We start from the raw sequence: 19,854 nt of genomic DNA on the forward strand, positions 1-19,854 counted from the left end.
TCCCCGGGCATCATTGCTGCCCGCTATCCATCATCAATTCATCAGCTCTCCTGTCACGCCCTGCCAGGCCCAAGCCTTAATTTCGGGTCCCACTTTGAAGAGTTTTCTACGTTTTCCACGTTTTGCTTAACATTTGGGGTGGATCCCGTTGCGTAGTTTAAATTTTGGTTCACTCAACCTAATTCCCTGAAAAGTTTCGTTGTGTCTGTTGTGGTTGGGGAAACTCTGGTTAACATGAAAGCCAAAAGTTAGCACTGGAACCTGAGCCAGAGACTCGCTGGCATCCAAAGCGATGAGCAGCCCTTGGTGTATGCACACATGTGGCCAAGGCTGCTGGATGCTGGGAGAAAGGAAGAGTCCAAACCAAAGTCCTCAATGCAGCATCGGCGGCAAGCATAAGCCGACATAAATAACTTTCCATTCGCAGCGTTGGATAAGTCGTGGCACGCCATAATGCACACAACGGACACCGGAACGGACAAGGGACACGCACAGGGACAGACAATGCAACCGCAGAGAATAACGTTCCACCTGGTCTGCCAAGCCCACCGCTCCATTTTCGCCCCCTAACACCGAACTCGGTCGGCAAAGCTCTCGGACTGTTTACTTGCCAGTAATTAATGAAAATGTCTCTGTGGGGCCGTTGGTGTGACTCCTGAGCATCCATTCCGATACAGTGGACGGGGATTTGAAAACAGTCAAAAAAAACATACCTGAGCTACAGCATCAAAACGTGAAACATGAGCTCACAAAAATAGCACGATGATATTTGAAAAGAGTATGAGAGGATTTTTCCAAAACATGGAGATTAGATTGGTAAAAATTAACAAAATAGCACGTCCTAACTAAGATACTGAATCGGACTTACGTTTTCCTTGAACTAAGGTGCGGTTGTAAGTTCTAAGTAAAACATTTATTTAATTTCAAACCATCAAAACTGAAAATGCTCGATAATGCGGCATCCAAAGTGGCTTTTCAGGCGGATCAGCTTTGAGAATGGCTTAGCATGTATAACCTCAGAGCTATCGTGGTTCTACGCAGATTTATATTCCGAGAGAGGCCCACTGGATGACGGGCACCCCACAGTGGGGCACCACCATGTCGCCCCTAAGCTGTGCAACCGGTGCAGAAACCATCCTGACCCGGAGGTGGCATGCCAGGTGGTGAGGCAGCTCAGATAAAGGCGTTGGCCCCACACAAAACTGTGTTTGCGCTGCTGGGATGAGGATGAACGAGTGAGTGATTGACTGGCCGACTGGCCGACTGGCCGACTGGCCGACTGGCTGACGAGGCGGAAAAGAAGGTGGTGGTGCAGTGGCGAGCTCCCGATGCTGATGGAGATGGAAACGATAATGTGGATGCCTCCTGCCTGCTGCCATTGCTGCCCTGATCCGTTAATTTCTGGTCCTGCTGCCAAGGGGTTGCAGCTGGGACTTTGGACGGCCTGTGTAGGGTCATAAAGCGTTCCTACATCCGATTACCTATCCGGGCCCGACCCATTGTGGACGATATGCAAATGAAAGGGGCCACACAATCCCCTCACAGTCACTTCACACAAAAGCAAAGCTCCTTTGCCACTGCCACTGCCACAGCCACTGAATGACAACAGGAACTGTCGGAAATTGTGCTATAACTAAGACTATAACCAGGGACTGTCTCCCCGCTCTGTGTGTGTGGGCATGGGGACTGGGCCACACACCGCGCCAGAGTCTCTCTGCTGAATCAGAAACCGAGATAAAGTAATTTAATAAAGTCATTTCCATATATTTATATTAGAGCGGAAACCAGAGAAACGCCCCAAGGGAGACATGGGGTGTTGTAGCAGCTGCCCGGCATCATTAGCGTGGCCAGTAACGAGTCCCGTTCCGTTCTGTTCCGTTCTGTTCTGTTCCGGAAAAAAGAACACTGAACCGAGCTGGAATGCTAACTCAAGCAATTGCTTAATTTAATTACTGCCACGGGAGTGGAGGACGTCCAAGGAGGCGGGGGAGGGGGTGCAGGGAGTCGTGCAGGAAAAGGCATGCACAAAGAAAACTTACCACCTGTATAGATCTTGGGCGCTGGCGGCGAGGCTCAGGTTGCCCAGCAGCGGCGGCCGCTCCTTGAGATGATGGTGGTTCAGCAGATCCGATGAGGAGGCCAGCCTGCAAAGGACATGTAGACATGCAAATATACTTGTGATATACATATATCCGCTCCGAGTAGAGAACTCTGAATCCATATTCTATAGATCCCCATCCAAGATGGAACAACAGGTGGAGCACTCACCTCAGCTGCGGCGCCTTGATGCCATGCTTGTCCATGACCTTCTCCAGCTGGCGGACACGCAGGCGAGACATGTCCAGCTCGTGCTTGACCTTCCAGAGGTGCGTGTCGCAGATGGGGTCGTTGCAGCGGTGCTTCTTGAGGATCTCGGTGGCCTCGAAGACGGCGCCACGGAAGGTCAGCGACTTGCCCATGGACAGCGAGATGAGCGCGCAGCAGTGGCCGCCGTCCTTCTTGGCCAGCCGCTTGCGAATGTACTTGAAGTAGACGTGCTCCAGCAGGAGCAGCAGCGCCGCCAGCAGGATGCCGGCCATCAGGAGCAGGAAGGCGGAGAGGAACTGCTCCAGGGCCAGCGGGTCCGAGGACTTGTGCTCCTGCTTGCCCGGCCGGCACGTGCCCGTCATCCAGTAGCGCCGCAGCCGCTCCAGGTCCCCGTTCGCCCGGAACTCGAGCAGCCGTTTGTTGAACATCTGCACGTACTTGGAGTTGCGGCTGAATGCCAGTCCGTAGCCTGCAGCGAAAGGAGGGGCAGAACCGTAAATTACAGCCATCGAGCCGGATCAAATTGCGGGCTTAACTAAAGTGAAAGCGGGGGGAAACCACATAACCACGCTAAAAATGTTCCACAAATTCCTATTCTTCGTTAAGATCAACTCTGAAACACATTTTTTACCCTGCCATCATTTAAATTAAATGTGTAAGTGCAGGGAAGGATAACTTTTCGATTCTATCAAGTATAAAACATTTAAAGTCGTTTTATACAATGTTACATTTTACATTTGCTACCTTTATTGTTTAATTTCAAAGAACAGTTCTTGAAACATATGACAAAAGAGTTAACTCGGATGCTGAAATATTTGATTTTTCTTCGCAAGTTACTAAAAAAGAAAATGCTTTACCCAACTCGAAGTCCGTTAAACCAACGACAATTTAAGCCAGGCTTAAAAGTATTGGTAATGATCTAAGTTGGTGTTGGCAGCAACAGTGAGAAGTGTCGCATTATTTGACAGCCTTCCACGCTTAGTTATTCTAATAGTTTACAAGTGATTGAAGGCTGTGTGTGGCTGCAAATTAATGTAATAAAAACTTTAGCTGTCACCCTAGTTGCCAACAATGAGCAAAGAAGTAAGCAGTTCAAATAAGCACTTACCCGTCATGGCATACCAACTGCCCACGGTCATGAGGCGGCAGTCCTCGTCCTGGGCCACCAGGTAGTCCAGCACAGTGCCGTCGTAGATGAAGGAGTCCAAGTTGCCGTTGAGCACGGCGGCCACTCCGTCGGCCACGCTGGTCTTGTTGTACCTGGGGGAGAATGGCGGTTGGAGACGGATGGTCAGTGGTTAGTGGTCAGTGATCAGTGATCAGGGCCAAGTCCTGGCTAAGCAATCGGAGCCACTCACTGCCGCATGTAGTTGTGCATGACGTTGAAGTACTTGTGGATGGTCGAGTCCGTGTGGCTGTACGGGATGGTGCCGAACTTGAAGGAGGGCTTGTGGGAGAAGGGGTGCACCAGACGACTGTCGTTGAGCCCGCTGAACTCGTGGAACTCCTCCCTGCGGGATAGAGAGTGCGCTCAGAGGTGGAGGGCGGCTTGGAGGACCCCAGCTTACCTGGTTATCATGAAGGCGGCCAGGTTGGCAGTGTATATGGCCAGGAACACGACGGCGAAGAGGGCCCACACGTTGGTCATGAAGCGCGAGGTGAAGCCGCGCGGCGAGTCCACATGGACGGCGGCCTGGAACAGCACGGCCCACACCAGCCAGTAGGTGCGGAACAGGGAGAAGCGGTACGGGGTCACGTTGGTGTTCTGCAGGTACAGCTTCATGTCGTAGCCGCTGGGCGACAGCCACTCGAACAGGAAGATCATGAAGGTGGCCGCCTGGATGGCCACTATGCCCACCTGGGCACGCAGACAGAGCCAAAAGAGAGAGAGAGAGGGAGAGAGGAGCAGGGACACTTACCCGTGAGAAGGCTGAACAGGGGGACAGAAGAGGAGCAAGGCTGCAGTCTCTACTTACCAGCATCCAGGAGGCCGTGTCGAAGGGCTCCAGGAACGCCGTGGGCGAGATGATGCCCGTGCGCTTGGCCACCACGATGGCGATGCCGGTCTCCATGAAGGGCTCGGAGAAGTCGACGACCGCCTCGCGCTCCGTGTTGATCATCAGCGAGGTGAGGACCATGTCCGTCTTGCGGTTGACCAGGTCGGCGATCAGGCCGTTCCACTTGCCATTCTCGAGGGTACCCCATTTACCATCTTCGACCCGCACCAGCTCGTAGGTGAAGCCCAGCTCCTCGGCAAACTTCTCCAGCAGGTCGATGCAGAAGCCGCTGCAGCACTGGTAGAAGGACTCGTTGCGGTGTGCCTGGCCCACGTCGATGTCGGCGGCCATCTCGTGGTCGGCCGCCACCCGGCAGAGCACACCGCGGTCCATCAGGCACTTGCCACTCACCGGGTCCGCGGGCGACAGATTGATATAGGGTGCCTCTTCGAGAAATGTGATCTTCAAATGGAACTTCTCCGGCACGCCCTGGGGCGGGGCGTGCGAGTTGCCGGGCCACGCAATGTCGCGTATGTCCAGCTTCTGCGTCTCCCAGGACTTCCACACTCCAATCTGCCCCAATTGGAGTCGTGGATCGGATCAGGTGTCGAGGTGGTGGCATAAGTACAAAGCGGTGCAAGATCGATTGATCGGTGCGGGATCAGAATGGGTCGTGGAACGTGGAGAGGGGAGAGTGGAGAGTGGAGAGTGAGCGTAAGGAGAGTGGCAAAGTAAGCAAGGATTGAGAAAAGCATGCAACAAAGCCTCCACTTACCTCCTCCCACACGAGGTTCTTGTTGTTGGCGCTGGGCCGGAGGTTCATGATCTTGAGCTCCGCCGAGCGCAGGTCACCGTCTGCCGTGAACTCGATGTTTGGCTTGTTCAGGTCCCCCTCGATGGACACGTTGCGCAAGTACTTGAAAAAGCTAGGGAAGAGACCAAATGCTTAATAGGATATCAGGCCCACCGGCTAGTATTGACTACAAGAAGCTTCGCTATCGTTACAAGGATTGCAATCGTTTTCCGAGTAAGGGCTTAGCCCGCTAAGGGGATATCTAAAATGGTCGATAGATTCGCACCGAATGGGGATGCTGGCATGCAATGCACTGGGAACACCACTCACATTTCTCCGTTGTCCCACCGGCCGCGACCCTCGTCCTCGCAGGACAACGACTGGGTGGTGAGGCGGCGGTCGCGGTTGGCCGGGTCCGTCAGGTAGGCCTCCACGCCGTAGCTGTAGATCTTGATGGCGTTGGAGATCTCGTTCATGAGCGCCGCACTGGAGGTGTCGAAGTGCACGCCGAGCATGCCCACGGGGAACTGGGAGTGGGCGTCCTTCTTCTCGATGACCGACTGGCTGACCACCCACACGTAGTTCTCGCCGGTGAGCTTCATCTCCTCGGCGGCGCGCAGGATGGTGATGGCCTCCGTCTGCGTGGCATAGAGCAGCATCACCCGCGCCTCGCTGTTCACCAGCTCCATGAGGTCGCTGGTCCGCGTGACCACGATCGAGTTGAGGATGGTGAACTTGAAGTGCTCCTGCATCTCGGCCACGCGCTCCCGCACCGCCTGCACGAAGTCGTCGTGGCCGGCTATCTGCGAGGTGACCACCGAGAACTGGTGCCACTTGTAGCGCTCCAGGATGCTCAGCATCGCGGCGCTCTGGTGCTCGATGCTCGGGGCCAGTTGCAGTTGCAGCGTCGACTGCGAGGCCCGCCGCTCCAGGCCCGAGTTGTCGGCGTTCCACGAGATCACCGGGATGCCCAGGTAGCCGGCCAACTGCAGGAAGTACTGCGCGGAGGCCGTGCTGTGCCCGAACTGTTCGTTGTTCATCATGTACAGGATGGCCGACACGTTCACGCGCAGGAACTCCTTGCACAGCGTGCTGAGGATGGCTGTTGGACAGAGAGTCATGTTAGACCAGTGTGTGCTTTTTTTTTTTTTTATTTTTTTTTTTTTTTTTTTAGATTGTTGAACATGCCACACAAGGATGGATTGACAAATTATTTCTAAAGATCCCAAAAAAAGCGGGTAGCGGGTGCTCCATTCTTGGGCAAATCAGGTGTGGTCATAGCCGGTCAAAAGTTACTCAGGATTAATCAGGATAGTAGATTAATATTAGATATTATAGGTGTTAAAGCTGCGGTTGCACTACTTTCTCACCTCGGTAAAAGGTATAACATGGAAATATCGAATCTGTTTTTTTTTATTTTAGTTATAAAGATAACTAGCTTACAAAATTAAATGGACAATTTCTCCAGAGATAAAAGATTTCACAAAAAGTTATTCAATTTAATTTCACCATAGGTATAATTTAATTCTTGCAATGACAGAATTTTATTACCCAAAAAAAACAACAATATTTCAGTATCAAGGGTATAACTGGTATAACGCTGCTGACCTGGGAAACTTCCTTGAATTCTTCCAGTACATTGCCGTCTGAGTTCATTTACATATCTGACCCACTTTGCTCACCCGCTTTCGCTCCAGCTTCTGATCCCACTTCCAATCGAAACCTCAATCTCAGCTCGTGCGTGTCTTGTGTACAGATATGTGGCAATTAATTGCAGATTAGCCACCTTCCGAACTTGTTTTACGATTGGAGTGGGAGAATTTTATTGGATTGCAAGGAGTGTTTGGGTCTGGGGTCCCCAGAATTAGCAGTGGGATGCGGTGTGTGAGGCTGTCGGGAGTAATGACGCGGATTCTTTTCAGTGGCACGCGCCACCGCAAGGACCTACTAGCTAGTCGACCTACTTGAAGGAACAGGATTGGCGTCCTGCCTTTCGAGCTTCAGCGACGTGGCAATTAATTCATATGCAATCTTTTGCTGGCGCTAAAACAACGGGCGCGGGCATGGGTGTCATGACTTTTGAAACCGATGCCATTGTTCGCCAGTGACCAACGACAATATCGAAAGTTTTGTCAGCCAGAAATTGAGGGGAAAGAGCTCTCGGGGAGGCGCCGTAATCGATGACAAGACATTGTCAAGTCCTGGGGAACGTGCGATAACCCCTGTTTGCATGTTCGCCCCTGTAGGACTGTCAGTCTACTGTCAATGTTTTGCCAAAATGTGAAATCTCATCAAAAAGTTTAATTAACTTTTTCATCACTTTACTTCTGCTCTCTGCCCCCTGTCCCCTGCCCCTGCCCCTGCCCTCTGCCCTCTGCCCTCCATCTCTATCAGAAGCAAAGGGACTGTGTGAACGGGGGCAAGGGTCTGCTAATTTTCCTTCCTGCCCCGCCGACTCCTTGCAGTGCCCCTGCATTCAATTACCATTTACATGTCGGGGCTCGCCCGGATGGATTCGTAGCCGCAGATTTGTACATATAGATGCAAAGATACGCAGATAGATGGATAGATGGATAGATGGATAGACAGGGGCATCGGCATCGGCATCGGCATAGGCAGCCGCACTCGGGATGATGGATCGATGGACGATGGGCCAGCGCTTAATTGGAATGCGGAGGGCCAAGGGGGGAGTGGGGAACGCGGACCTTTGTTCGCATTTAAGCGAGAATAGAAATTCACTTAACGGAATTAGGACCGGCCAGGGCTCGACCTCCCCCGACATTTCATTTCGTTTTGATGGACCATTTTTGATTCCTCCCGGGAATTTAATTGCGTGCATTAGGCACCCGGTAATAGCATTACCCAGTGTCGAGCTCCTGGTCCGTGGCCTCGTCCTGTGGCCTCTGCAGGAGACTTTAAATTGACTTTCACTGGCAGTGGAGCCACCAGTGTGTGCGATTATCCCAAGCCCTCAGAAGTGCCTACCTAACATGGCAGGTAATGCGGCGCGCGTTGAGGCAAGCGACACTTTACCAAGGTCGACCGTCCGCCTTTTGCGGGTGTGATGTGGCGGCCCGAAGGACGCCGGAAGTGGTGGCCGAGGAAGTTCAAAATTGCGTTGCCACAAAAGACCGGGCGAAGATGGCTTTTTGTAACGTGAATATTGAATTTTGACACCCCCTCCCATATATTTGACTGCCAAAAGAGAAGGCCCACAGGAGCAGGAACAGGAACAGGAGCAGGAGGATCTGATTGTTATGCCAGAGCAGGAGTCAGCTGACAGCTGTCAGCTGTGACTTGGCTCCGGCTCCGGCTTTGAGTCCCTTCGCATTCGTCCTCGCTCGAGTTTGTCTGCTCTGACAGTAGCCGCGGGGCGGTGGGGTTGGCGAAATGGGGCGTGGATGCCTCCATCAACTTATTATAACATTCATTAATTTCATTTAAGCATCATTCAATTGCCTTCGTTTTTATCGCAAGTTATCGCAAGTTGCCAACATTGCAAGTGATGGAGTGCAGGGCGCTCGTTGGGGAAGGTGCCACGTATGTGTGCCACAGTGCCACAGTGCCACCTCCTGCCGCTCTTGAGCAACTTTTCACATTACGCCCGACGCAGGCAAGTGGAAAAAGAGGCGCTCCGCGTTGGCAGCACATAAATCTATCTGCCCTCGAAAATGTAGCTCAGGCGCACAGGCGAGTCGGCCTGAAGTGGCATAAAGCACAATTAGGAGTCGCAGCTGTCCCAGCACTTTGGTTCGCAATCGATAATGCAGAATTACGCCCGATTCGGAGCTTCGATGCGGGAAGCTGGGTTATCTGGGTTATCTGGGAGTGGAAGTGGAAGTGTGTGGCTGCAGGCTAAAACTGAAACTGAAACCAGCATTGATATCGATGGCAAAGTTTGCTGCTAAGCTTGCGCCCAGCGAATCCGCATCTCGTGCACACAATTAAACATTCTTCGCTATAATTCCGGTCGATTAAGCAATCCCCTTCACTCCCTCCTGTCGCCACCCATCGTGCATTGCGGCATTCGAAAACTAATTGGCATGTCGGATTGGCAGTTTCACACGTATCTTCTTAACAAATGTAGCATATAGTCAATTTCACTCAGATGTGAAGTGTATTTTATTGGGCATATCACCAAAAATGTAGATTGCTTTCTTGCGGGTTGCATAGCTAAATTATGCAGGACAACTAAAGTGTCTCTTGGTTGTATTAGACCGATTGCATTTGTTTGCATGGTGGGTTGCCTTATTCAAGCTAACACTTATGAAAATCATATTGAAAATTTGGCATTACTCTAGTTTATAAATAGTCGATTGCCACGACTCTCAAATACCTGTTACTCTGTTATCCAATTGTTAACAATTAAGCTCCTTATAGACCGAATTTTTTACCCATTTTCATGTTTGTTATTTCTAAGTTTCCGATGAGTTGCCCAAAGGTGACCCACAATTGGACTTATAGATTCCATAACTTTACCAAAAATAATCAGATTTCAAAGTAACACACCTCTAAAGAATTGTGATTGGATTCTATAAAAATCTGCATTCAAAATTTTCATTTTACCGTTGACCGAATTTTTGACCCATTTTCATGTTGGTTATTTCTAAGTTTCCGATGAGTTGCCCAAAGGTGACCCACAATTGGACTTCTAGATTCCATAACTTTACCAAAAATAATCCGATTTCAAAGTGGCATACCTCAAAAGACTTCTGATTGGATTCTCTAAAAATCTGCATTCCAAATTTTCATTTTAGCGTTGACCGAATTTTTGACCCATTTTCATGTTGATTATTTCTAACTTTCCGATGAGTTGCCCAAAGATGACCCACAATTGGACTTCTAGATTCCATAACTTTACCAAAAATAATCCGATTTCAAAGTGGCATACCTCTAAAGACTTGTGATTGGATTCTCTAAAAAACTGCATTCAAAATTTTCATTTTAGCGTTGATCGAATTTTTGACCCATTTTCATGTTGGTTATTTCTAACTTTCCGATGAGTTGCCCAAAGATGACCCACAATTGGACTTCTAGATTCCATAACTTTACCAAAAATAATCCGATTTCAAAGTGGCATACCTCTAAAGACTTGTGATTGGATTCTGTAAAAATCTGCATTCAAAATTTTCATTTTAGCGTTGACCGAATTTTTGACCCATTTTCATGTTGGTTATTTCTAACTTTCCGATGAGTTGCCCAAAGGTGACCCACAATTGGTCTTCTAGATTCCATAACTTTACCAAAAATAATCCGATTTCAAAGTGGCATACCTCTAAAGACTTGATATTGGATTCTCTAAAAATCTGCATTCAAAATTTTCATTTTAGCGTTGACCGAATTTTTGACCCATTTTCATGTTGGTTATTTCTAACTTTCCGATGAGTTGCCCAAAGATGACCCACAATTGGACTTCTAGATTCCATAACTTTACCAAAAATAATCCGATTTCAAAGTGGCATACCTCTAAAGACTTGTGATTGGATTCTGTAAAAATCTGCATTCAAAATTTTCATTTTAGCGTTGATCGAATTTTTGACCCATTTTCATGTTGGTTATTTCTAACTTTCCGATGAGTTGCCCAAAGGTGACCCACAATTGGACTTCTAGATTCCATAACTTTACCAAAAATAATCCGATTTCAAAGTGGCATACCTCTAAAGACTTGTGATTGGATTCTGTAAAAATCTGCATTCAAAATTTTCATTTTAGCGTTGATCGAATTTTTGACCCATTTTCATGTTGGTTATTTCTAACTTTCCGATGAGTTGCCCAAAGGTGACCCACAATTGGTCTTCTAGATTCCATAACTTTACCAAAAATAATCCGATTTCAAAGTGGCATACCTCTAAAGACTTGATATTGGATTCTCTAAAAATCTGCATTCAAAATTTTCATTTTAGCGTTGACCGAATTTTTGACCCATTTTCATGTTGGTTATTTCTAACTTTCCGATGAGTTGCCCAAAGATGACCCACAATTGGACTTCTAGATTCCATAACTTTACCAAAAATAATCCGATTTCAAAGTGGCATACCTCTAAAGACTTGTGATTGGATTCTGTAAAAATCTGCATTCAAAATTTTCATTTTAGCGTTGACCGAATTTTTGACCCATTTTCATGTTGATTATTTCTAAGTTTCCGATGAGTTGCCCAAAGATGACCCACAATTGGACTTCTAGATTCCATAACTTTACCAAAAATAATCCGATTTCAAAGTGGCATACCTCTAAAGACTTGTGATTGGATTCTCTAAAAAACTGCATTCAAAACTTTCATTTTAGCGTTGATCGAATTTTTGACCCATTTTCATGTTGGTTATTTCTAACTTTCCGATGAGTTGCCCAAAGGTGACCCACAATTGGACTTCTAGATTCCATAACTTTACCAAAAATAATCCGATTTCAAAGTGGCATACCTCTAAAGACTTGATATTGGATTCTCTAAAAATCTGCATTCAAAATTTTCATTTTAGCGTTGACCGAATTTTTGACCCATTTTCATGTTGATTATTTCTAAGTTTCCGATGAGTTGCCCAAAGATGACCCACAATTGGACTTCTAGATTCCATAACTTTACCAAAAATAATCTGATTTCAAAGTGGCATACCTCTAAAGACTTGTGATTGGATTCTCTAAAAAACTGCATTCAAAATTTTCATTTTAGCGTTGACCGAATTTTTGACCCATTTTCATGTTGGTTATTTCTAAGTTTCCGATGAGTTGCCCAAAGGTGACCCACAACTGGACTTCTAGATTCCATAACTTTACCAAAAATAATCCGATTTCAAAGTGGCATACCTCTAAAGACTTGTGATTGGATTCTCTAAAAACTGCATTCAAAATTTTCAATTTATCGTTGATCAAAATTTTGACGCATTTTCATGTTAGTTATTTCTAATTTTCCGATGTCTTGTAAAAGAGTGACTTAAAACTGGACTTCTAGAGTTCATAACTTTACCAAACTTAATCCGATTCCAAAGACTTGTGCTTTGATTCCTAAAAACCGCATTCAAATTTCTTATTTTAACGTTGATCAATTTTTGACATATTTTCATGTTAGTTATTTTTATACCCTTCCAGAGGGTATTACAATTTCACTCAAAAGTTTTAAACGCAGTGAAGGCACATTTCCAACATATATATTGCAAGTTGGAAAATTTAATTGACCAAAAATGTATTAATTATAAATCGTCCATCGTACTCAGAAGATACCACTAACTCCAACTCGGAGTTCTGCAGAGCGTTGCGAGCTCTGAGTTGTGACCTCATCGCCAGCCTTGCCATCCCACGCCCCACGCACTTATCCACGCTCAGATTTGACATGGGCGTGGCATGCCAATGAAAGGAAAAAAAGAAACGCCCTGCATGGCAGAATAACAACAACACAAGGAGCAGGAGCAAGAACTACAGGAAGCAAAACGAACTAAACTTAACTCGAGGCTGGGAATGGGCGACGGAAACTTGGCGCATATTTTATAACTGACGTCACGGCCCCACTTTCGCCCACTCCATCTCCCAGATACGAAATCCGCATGACGACAATGATTTGGGGCGGGGACAGCGATAAGGAAACACCGACGAGAGCTCCCAAACATCTTATCGAATATCAAAGTGTTGCCAGATGATTTTTCGCTTTTCATGCTCTTGTCAGATGAGTTTAGCACGGGAAACACACACACGCACACCTCAAAGGGATGGGTCCTATACACATTTATGTATACAGAGAAAATTCCGACGTTCTGAAATTGAGTATTCGCATTCTCAAATTGAGTATATATATTCTCATAAAAAACATACTCAAGTGATCCCAAGAATCTTAAAACCAGGAAAAGTGTACTTGAACTCAAAATAATTGTTCGCTTAACATGAAAATGTGTTATTTTATTTTGATAAAAATGTTCTCAAATTGAGAACTTACTAAGCGTTTATCGACCCCAAAATACAAACAAGTGAAAGACACAGTTATGGGCTCAGAAGTGCAGGTTTTAGGTTTCTTTTCTACAAAGCCATTTTTCGAAAATTTGGAAAGGGGTAACACTATAAAAATGATGAAAAATCGACCCAAAAATACAAACCAAGTTGAGTATACAGATTTTTAGAGAATTAAACCACAATCATTTAGAAGTAAGCCACTTTGAAATCGGATGTCTGTAGAAAAAGTTATGGGCTTAGAAGTGCAGGTTTTAGGTGACTTTTCACCAAAGCCATTTTTCGAAAATTTGGAAAGGGGTAACACTATAAAAATGATGAAAAATCGACCCAAAAATACAAACCAAGTTGAGTATACAGATTTTTAGAGAATTAAACCACAATCATTTAGAAGTAAGCCACTTTGAAATCGGATGTCTGTAGGAAAAGTTATGGGCTTAGAAGTGCAGGTTTTAGGTCACTTTTCTACAAAGCAATTTGTTGAATATTGACTTGTGACTCGGCAGAAAAGGTAAAATAAAAAACAATTTAAGGAAATTGTTTTTCTTTTGGAATTATAGAGTATTACCTTTCTTTTAAATTAATGGAAAGGTTATACTAATCCCAATTATTTTTGTTCAAGAGTAAATTGATACAAGAAAATAAGTATTTTTTCGAAATCCAAATCTGTTTTTTAATGTTAAAATTAATAATTTATGGCGGATTTTCAAAGTGTGGTGTTGATTTTTGAAGAGTGCAAGCTCCTTTGTTCGCATTTCCAACGCTGTCAAATTTCCGCTGTTGTTCTAGGCATCGAATTAAAACTGATTTCGGCAGCGCGAAGGGAGGTGAAGGGTTGAAGTGGATGGAAGCAAGGAGCTCCTCCCCTTTTCTTTTTGCTCAAGGACGCGCGCGTCACAGCCACGTCAAGTAACTCCGCAGCTGCTGACACGGCAAGCAGCTCAAAAAGGGGTGGGGGTGGTGAAACTTTGGTGCCAAGTGATGCGACAAAGTAGTGGTCCGCCGTCCCCAGCCCCTCCCCGCCCCCGCTGTGTGCCAGCTCGGGTTTCAGCGACTCGAGCCGGCAACGCAGGGGACTTGGGGGCTGGCCTCCATCTCTTTTGGGCATGTGTCGGCACCCACAACCGCAACCACTTGGCCAGTTGGGCCATTAGGCGTGGCTTCACCTCAGTTCACCGCTCGGATGCTGCAGCTACCCTGCGAACATGCCCTGAGTGGTCCATCATTAGCAACTGAGCATGTATAATCAGGCAATTCAGTGTCCACTTTGTGTCTAGTCTGCTCGGCAGTGACCAGTGCCCAGTGCCCAGTGACCACTGCCCATCCCATTGCTCGGCATCTGTTGTCGGGTCTGTCACCGCAGGCATGTGTGCGATGTCAACAGACTTAAGCGCAGTTCATAGTTTGTAACCCGACACCGAATCGATGCAGTGGCTCCTACCCGTGGTCCCCTCCTGTCCGGCGAATCAACCGCAGGACCCGAGGGCAGCTCATTCCCACCCAAATTTGCTCGATCCCTTCTCGAGCAGTCCAAGTCCAAGTGTGTCACCGGGAGCACAGGGCAGATGGTAGGGAAAAGGGGCAAAGGTCCAAGCCTGAGGGCCATTCTTGACCAGGCAGTGACTCCAAGGCCACGCCCTCTTTCTACGGCGGCGCCAATTAGTGGGATAGCCTCGGACTAGGGCTTGATCTGGGTTGAGTTGGCTTCTGTTGGCTTGGGTTGGCTTGGAGCGGAGGTCCAGGCCAAGCATGAGAAATCTGTGTGTGCACTGGCGAAAAGAGTCCTTGTCGGCCAGCAATTGTGCCTGGCCAAAGACAAGATAGGAACAATTTGACCAAAGAAGTCGGCCAGTACAGCCTAGGGTTAACTATTAACGTTTAAACAAGTTTAAGACAGATTTGACGTCACTCTATTATAGTTATTGTTCACTGCTCTATCTGACCTTTGAAAAACCGAACAAGCAGACATACTTGAAGAAGTGGGGATCATAAGATATATTTGTATTTCTCTTTGGTAAATAAGTAAATAAGTTTCATAAACAAAGACCTATTACACAATATGGAAGCCTATAGAAAGTCATGGTTTAATTTGTCCACCATAAGTTTGAGTTGTTGGGAGTTCTGGCCCCATTTACGGATGGCTATTTTCCCCCAGTGTGTTTGCGGCGGGGACTCGATGTCTGTCACTCCCCCCAAAAACTCTTCGGCTGGGCGAGCCATTGTCCAGCTCGACTTGGCCTGGCCCCATCCCGTCTCGCTCGTCTTGGCCGCAGGCTTTGGGCCCATTTCTTTTCATTTCCCCTCGACCATGCCGACCATTTGTTTGAGGCTTGTTTCGGGAGCAGGACACAATGCTGCTGGATTGCCCTTGGCTCTCACACACCCCAGTGTGTGGGACAGGCAGTTGGCTGGGGAGAATCAATTTACGGCATCGGCCGGTCGGTCGGGCGAATATTTGCACGCTGCCAATAAACACGGACTAGCAGGGGAACTCACACTGTGATTCCCCGATGCCAGGATGCCAGGATGCCAGGATGCCAGGATGCCAGAATGGCAGCACCTGCTCCCCACCCACTACGCACCCACTCGAACTCTCTATCCCAGCAGCAATCTCACGCCATTAGAAGTGTCCGGTTCGAGGGAGCTGGGGAAGAACTGGACCGGCCACCTGGCAGGTGTGGAAAGCGCTTGCAGTTAACGACAGGAACTGGCTTCAACAGCTTATAATTGCGAGGGTGTTGCTCATGTTGATGCTGCTGTCTGGTGCTCGTCCCTGGTCCTGGGGAAAGGGGATGGCATGTGGACAAGGTGTAAACAAGGTTAACGGCGCTGATAGCACCGCACTCGCTGGTCATTCATTACCGATTGCAGTGCCCAGATGGTAATCTCCGGTTCAATGGCTAATAGTAAAAGAGCATGCGGCCCGTGGAAAGTGGGAGATGGCGACCCCTCCCCAAAGGCAACGGGGATGACAAGAAAAATGACTTACGGCTGTTGGGGATCAGAGTTGTCGGACACTGACAATGGAGTGATATATGATACGTGAGTTCCGTTCAGTTCCGCTGGGTTCGTTCAACTTAAAATGTCATTTAGCAAAGTGAGCAAAGCACCAAGTCCGGCTTGGTGGGATTATTCAATCATCCGCTCACTGACAGCCATTGCCTGCGCATTGCTCATACGCCACGTGGCCGTCGGCAAGAACGAAATTTGGTGCGGCTGAAATTGCGCTTTATTTGGAATTGTGTGAAGCGGCACTCACCCAATTTCAAATAAAGCGCAATTTCCGGAAACGTAATAAAAGCAGAGCCAATACTGTGAACTCAAAGTGGGAACTGTTACCGGTACACATCTAGTTTTTAAAACGAAGAGTTAATAGTAAGGTATATAAATAATCATTTTCCAAATACAGATTGGGCTACTATACCGGTGGAAACCAGTTCGTAAACCGAAACGCAAACATCAAAGCGACTTTCAAATCGGACAGTGAATAACGGACAACGGACCACGGACAACAGAAAAGTCACGGGGCAGTGAAAAACGTACGGGAGCCACTCAAATGCACAAAAAGCTCAACTATCCCATCAATTTGGCCTCGCTGGCTGCTGCTACTATTGTAATGCAATTAATGCAAGTTAGTCGGATGAGCAGATACTAATGACGCTTCAAAAAATGGGTGGGGGGGTCCGCACTGCACGAAAGTCGTATAACAGATTGCATGTACTTGTGTGTGCACTGAGTGTAGTACATGGCCAACCTAAAATGGTAAACCTGTTAGAATGCCAATAGTGATGTTAAATAGAGATACAACTCATTTGGCTGCTATCCACTCCCTTTTCAAAGTGTTCAGTAGATGGACCATCATTTCGTAAACCCTCTCATAGAGTGGACCAGTTTCAGGTACCCATTTTGTTTTCCCTACTCAAAGACCAGCTACAGCCTTTATGAGTGTCTGAGGTGATTGCCCGCAATTTGGCCTGCCCCGCTTTCCATCGCCGCAAATGAGCCAAACTCGATAATCAGGCCATCAAAGTTTATGGTTGCCACAAGAAAGAGGCAAGCACACACTGTACCGCCCCTCGTCCTCGCCTGGTTTCCATTTGTTGTGTCTGGGGGTTAAAGTAATACAATTTCGTATGAAATTACTTTGACACAAAATCATCAACTACGGGGCAGACTGCGTGGAGCTTGGGTTTCGCCTTCAGCCGCTCGAAAGGGAAGGCACTTGACTTCACTTCGATGAATGGGGCTCATCCAACTCAATGGGAATGGCCTGGGTTGGATGACAGCTTCAACTGGACGACCGCTTAATCGATTTCAATTTCCATACGACTGTTATAGAATTTGCTGGCACAAGTCGGGCCGAACTATGGCCAGCAATCAATGGGAATAATGTGGAGTGGTGGTGGGAGTGGGAGTGGGAGAGGGGGTGCAATCAGGCAAAGAAAGGCAAAGTTTTTCACCTAAGGAGGATGCACAAGGGGCGAAGTAAGGGGGCCGCGCCAGAAATCAAGGCAGCATCCACGCGCTTATTGTTCGAGAAATAGAGAGAAATAACAATCGTTTGAACAACTGAACATCTGAACAAGCTCTGTCCCTGTCAATGCAAGTGTGCGTGGGTGCAAAAGCTATAGAAATCCATTATAAATTCCCCATAGACTTACACACTCGACGGGACGTGGAAGGGACGTTGAGGGGCAGGGGCAATAAGCAGACAGACTTTGTTTGCCATGTGTTGTAATTTGCGTACACACAGATACTCGAGCTGTGTGTATGGATGCGAGCATGTTCTCAAGGTCCTGGCCATAATAAACATTTAAACATCATTGAAAATTCATTTGGGTTTTGTTTGCACTCGCATTTTGTCCGCTGCCCGCTCTTCTCCCGCCCCTCTGTTTGTTTACTTTATCAATTTGGCCAACAAAAGTGTGGAAACGCAACATAAAATTTCAATATGCCCCAAACTCGCCCCCCACCATATGCCCCATTTTATAACTCTGCATATTTTTCTGCTGGGAGTGATGGGAGTGAGGGGTTGGGGAGTGGGAGATGCATGTGGCACAGAGAATGCAATTTGTAGGCATGGACACTCCGAGCGCAGTCCTGGCAACCTTTTGAAATGAAATTTTGCACTTGCAAAACGGAATCTGGAATTCGGGTTCATGCAATCAAAGGAGGTAGCGGGGCGATAGACCGGTTGAATTGCTGGAATCACATTAAGCACTTGGCAACACTGTTGCACGAATGCATGCCGTGGCAACTCTGCGCTGCTGAAATTAAAGTTGTCACTCAATCAAAACAGAGTCGCTAATCAGACAATTCTGACCCCCAAAAATATTACTTGCCCCAGATCTCTATTTTAAAGCTTTCTCATTAAGTCTGTGACACAAGGCACTTGGTGATATTGAGATCACTGTGCAACTCTGTGCACAGTCGGCTGCCCTGGCAACCCTAACTGACTGAAATTTGGCATTTGCAAACATAATGAGAAATTCGATTGCCACTCTATCAACGTACATTGGCATTTTCTATTATTTGACCCCTTATCTTATTTGCCTTTCTGGTACAGTCCAGCCTGAATCAGACATTTATTTATGTCGGCCGCGTTTTCTCCATCGCATTAAGCATTTTCCTTCGTTCCCCATTTTCATTATCATTTTCATTTGCATTCCTGCTTATTTTTCGTCGTCGTGGGTGGTGAAGGGGGTTAAGCGCTTAAGTAGCTCCAAATGAACGGCCATTAAAAGTGCGCACGCAATTAAGCGCCGGCCAGGTGTTGCGGCCCACGACCTGCGAACCTCCTGCGGACCTCCCGTGGCCACAACCCACACCCCACAAAACAGTAGCGAGTAGTAAGTGGAGAAAGTGGAGAAAGACAAAGAACACTCACCTGTCGGACTGGGCGTCAGCGACATCATGTCGAAGTGGATGTTCTTCTGCTCGAAGGAGTAGTCCTTGAGGAAGGTCAGCTTGGCGCCGCGCGTCTTTGTAAGGCCGGTGACCGCGTTGTTGATGCTGCGCAGGTACTCGCGCTTTCCGAAGTTCGTGTGGGGTGCGATCAGGCCGATGTTGAGCTGCTCCTTGTTGGCCGCCGCGCCCTTGCTCAGGCTGCCGCCTCCGTTGGTCAGCCGGAGGGAGTGGCAGCTGTCCAGGATCAGCAGGAGCAGCAGGAGGATCAGCGGGAGGGAGCCGCTTGGAGGGGTTAGTCGTCTATTGCTATTGTGCTGGCAGCTGGCAGTGTTGGAAGTGGTGTGGGCCTCGTCGTCGTCGTCGGTCGTCCTCAGGCTCGGGGGCTCATCCGTGCCGCATTTCAGTTTGACGCGACTGGGCATCATGACTGTGGACTGGGCCTCGAAGTTCGCTGGGATCCGGTGCTCGGTGCTCCGGTGCTCTCTAGTGCATCTGGCCGGGATGTGGTTGGGCGATGCTATTGTTCCGCGTGTGGATGGATTGCGTTCTCCTCAGCAGTCTGGATACGCTTGCCAGCCGTTTCGCCCTCAGTTCGCTTTCCAGGGGAGTTTTCGAGTTTGAATTGGGTACTGCGCATTGCTAGATTTAAACGGGCAACAGAAAACATTTACACGTACCCGCCCTCAGCCACACCCACACCCACTTCCACTTCCACGCCACCCACTCACCGTCACACCCATTTAAGCACATTAAGACCTAGGCAATAACATCTGCAGCAGTCGCAGCAGCAGCAGCATTGGCAACATTCGTCGTTGACGTGTTCCGCCATTTCAGTTTCCGCTACTAATTTGTTATGTCCGGAACTGTGGAGCGCACTACGAAAATCGTTGGTCGTTTGAGGGGAGTCCCGATAGCGTC

The 19,854-nt window shown here is 47.8% G+C and overlaps 1 protein-coding gene across 4 annotated transcripts in view; it reads right to left on the reverse strand.

Annotated features, from left to right (window-relative positions):
* The window catches only part of LOC108042835 (glutamate receptor ionotropic, NMDA 2B), a 28,388-nt gene that overhangs the window by 3,438 nt on the left and 5,096 nt on the right, over window positions 1-19,854 (reverse strand). Inside the window, exons 2-10 of one of the 4 annotated variants that reach the window (XM_017121296.1) lie at window positions 18,917-19,575; window positions 5,428-6,199; window positions 5,080-5,230; window positions 4,284-4,877; window positions 3,876-4,165; window positions 3,666-3,818; window positions 3,416-3,567; window positions 2,269-2,776; window positions 2,043-2,144 (exon numbers count right to left, since the gene is read on the reverse strand). In XM_017121296.1, coding sequence (XP_016976785.1) covers window positions 2,043-2,144; window positions 2,269-2,776; window positions 3,416-3,567; window positions 3,666-3,818; window positions 3,876-4,165; window positions 4,284-4,877; window positions 5,080-5,230; window positions 5,428-6,199; window positions 18,917-19,361 — 3,167 coding nt within the window. In that variant the 5' untranslated portion in view covers window positions 19,362-19,575. Of the gene's footprint in view, window positions 1-2,039; window positions 2,145-2,268; window positions 2,777-3,415; window positions 3,568-3,665; window positions 3,819-3,875; window positions 4,878-5,079; window positions 5,231-5,427; window positions 6,200-18,916; window positions 19,576-19,854 lie in introns of all 4 variants that reach the window. The other 3 variants (XM_017121295.1, XM_017121294.2, XM_017121293.2) reach the window with 3 other exon arrangements.

This window comes from Drosophila rhopaloa, unplaced genomic scaffold, assembly GCF_018152115.1.
Source record: "Drosophila rhopaloa isolate 14029-0021.01 unplaced genomic scaffold, ASM1815211v1 contig_3, whole genome shotgun sequence".
Lineage (NCBI taxonomy): Eukaryota > Metazoa > Arthropoda > Insecta > Diptera > Drosophilidae > Drosophila > Drosophila rhopaloa.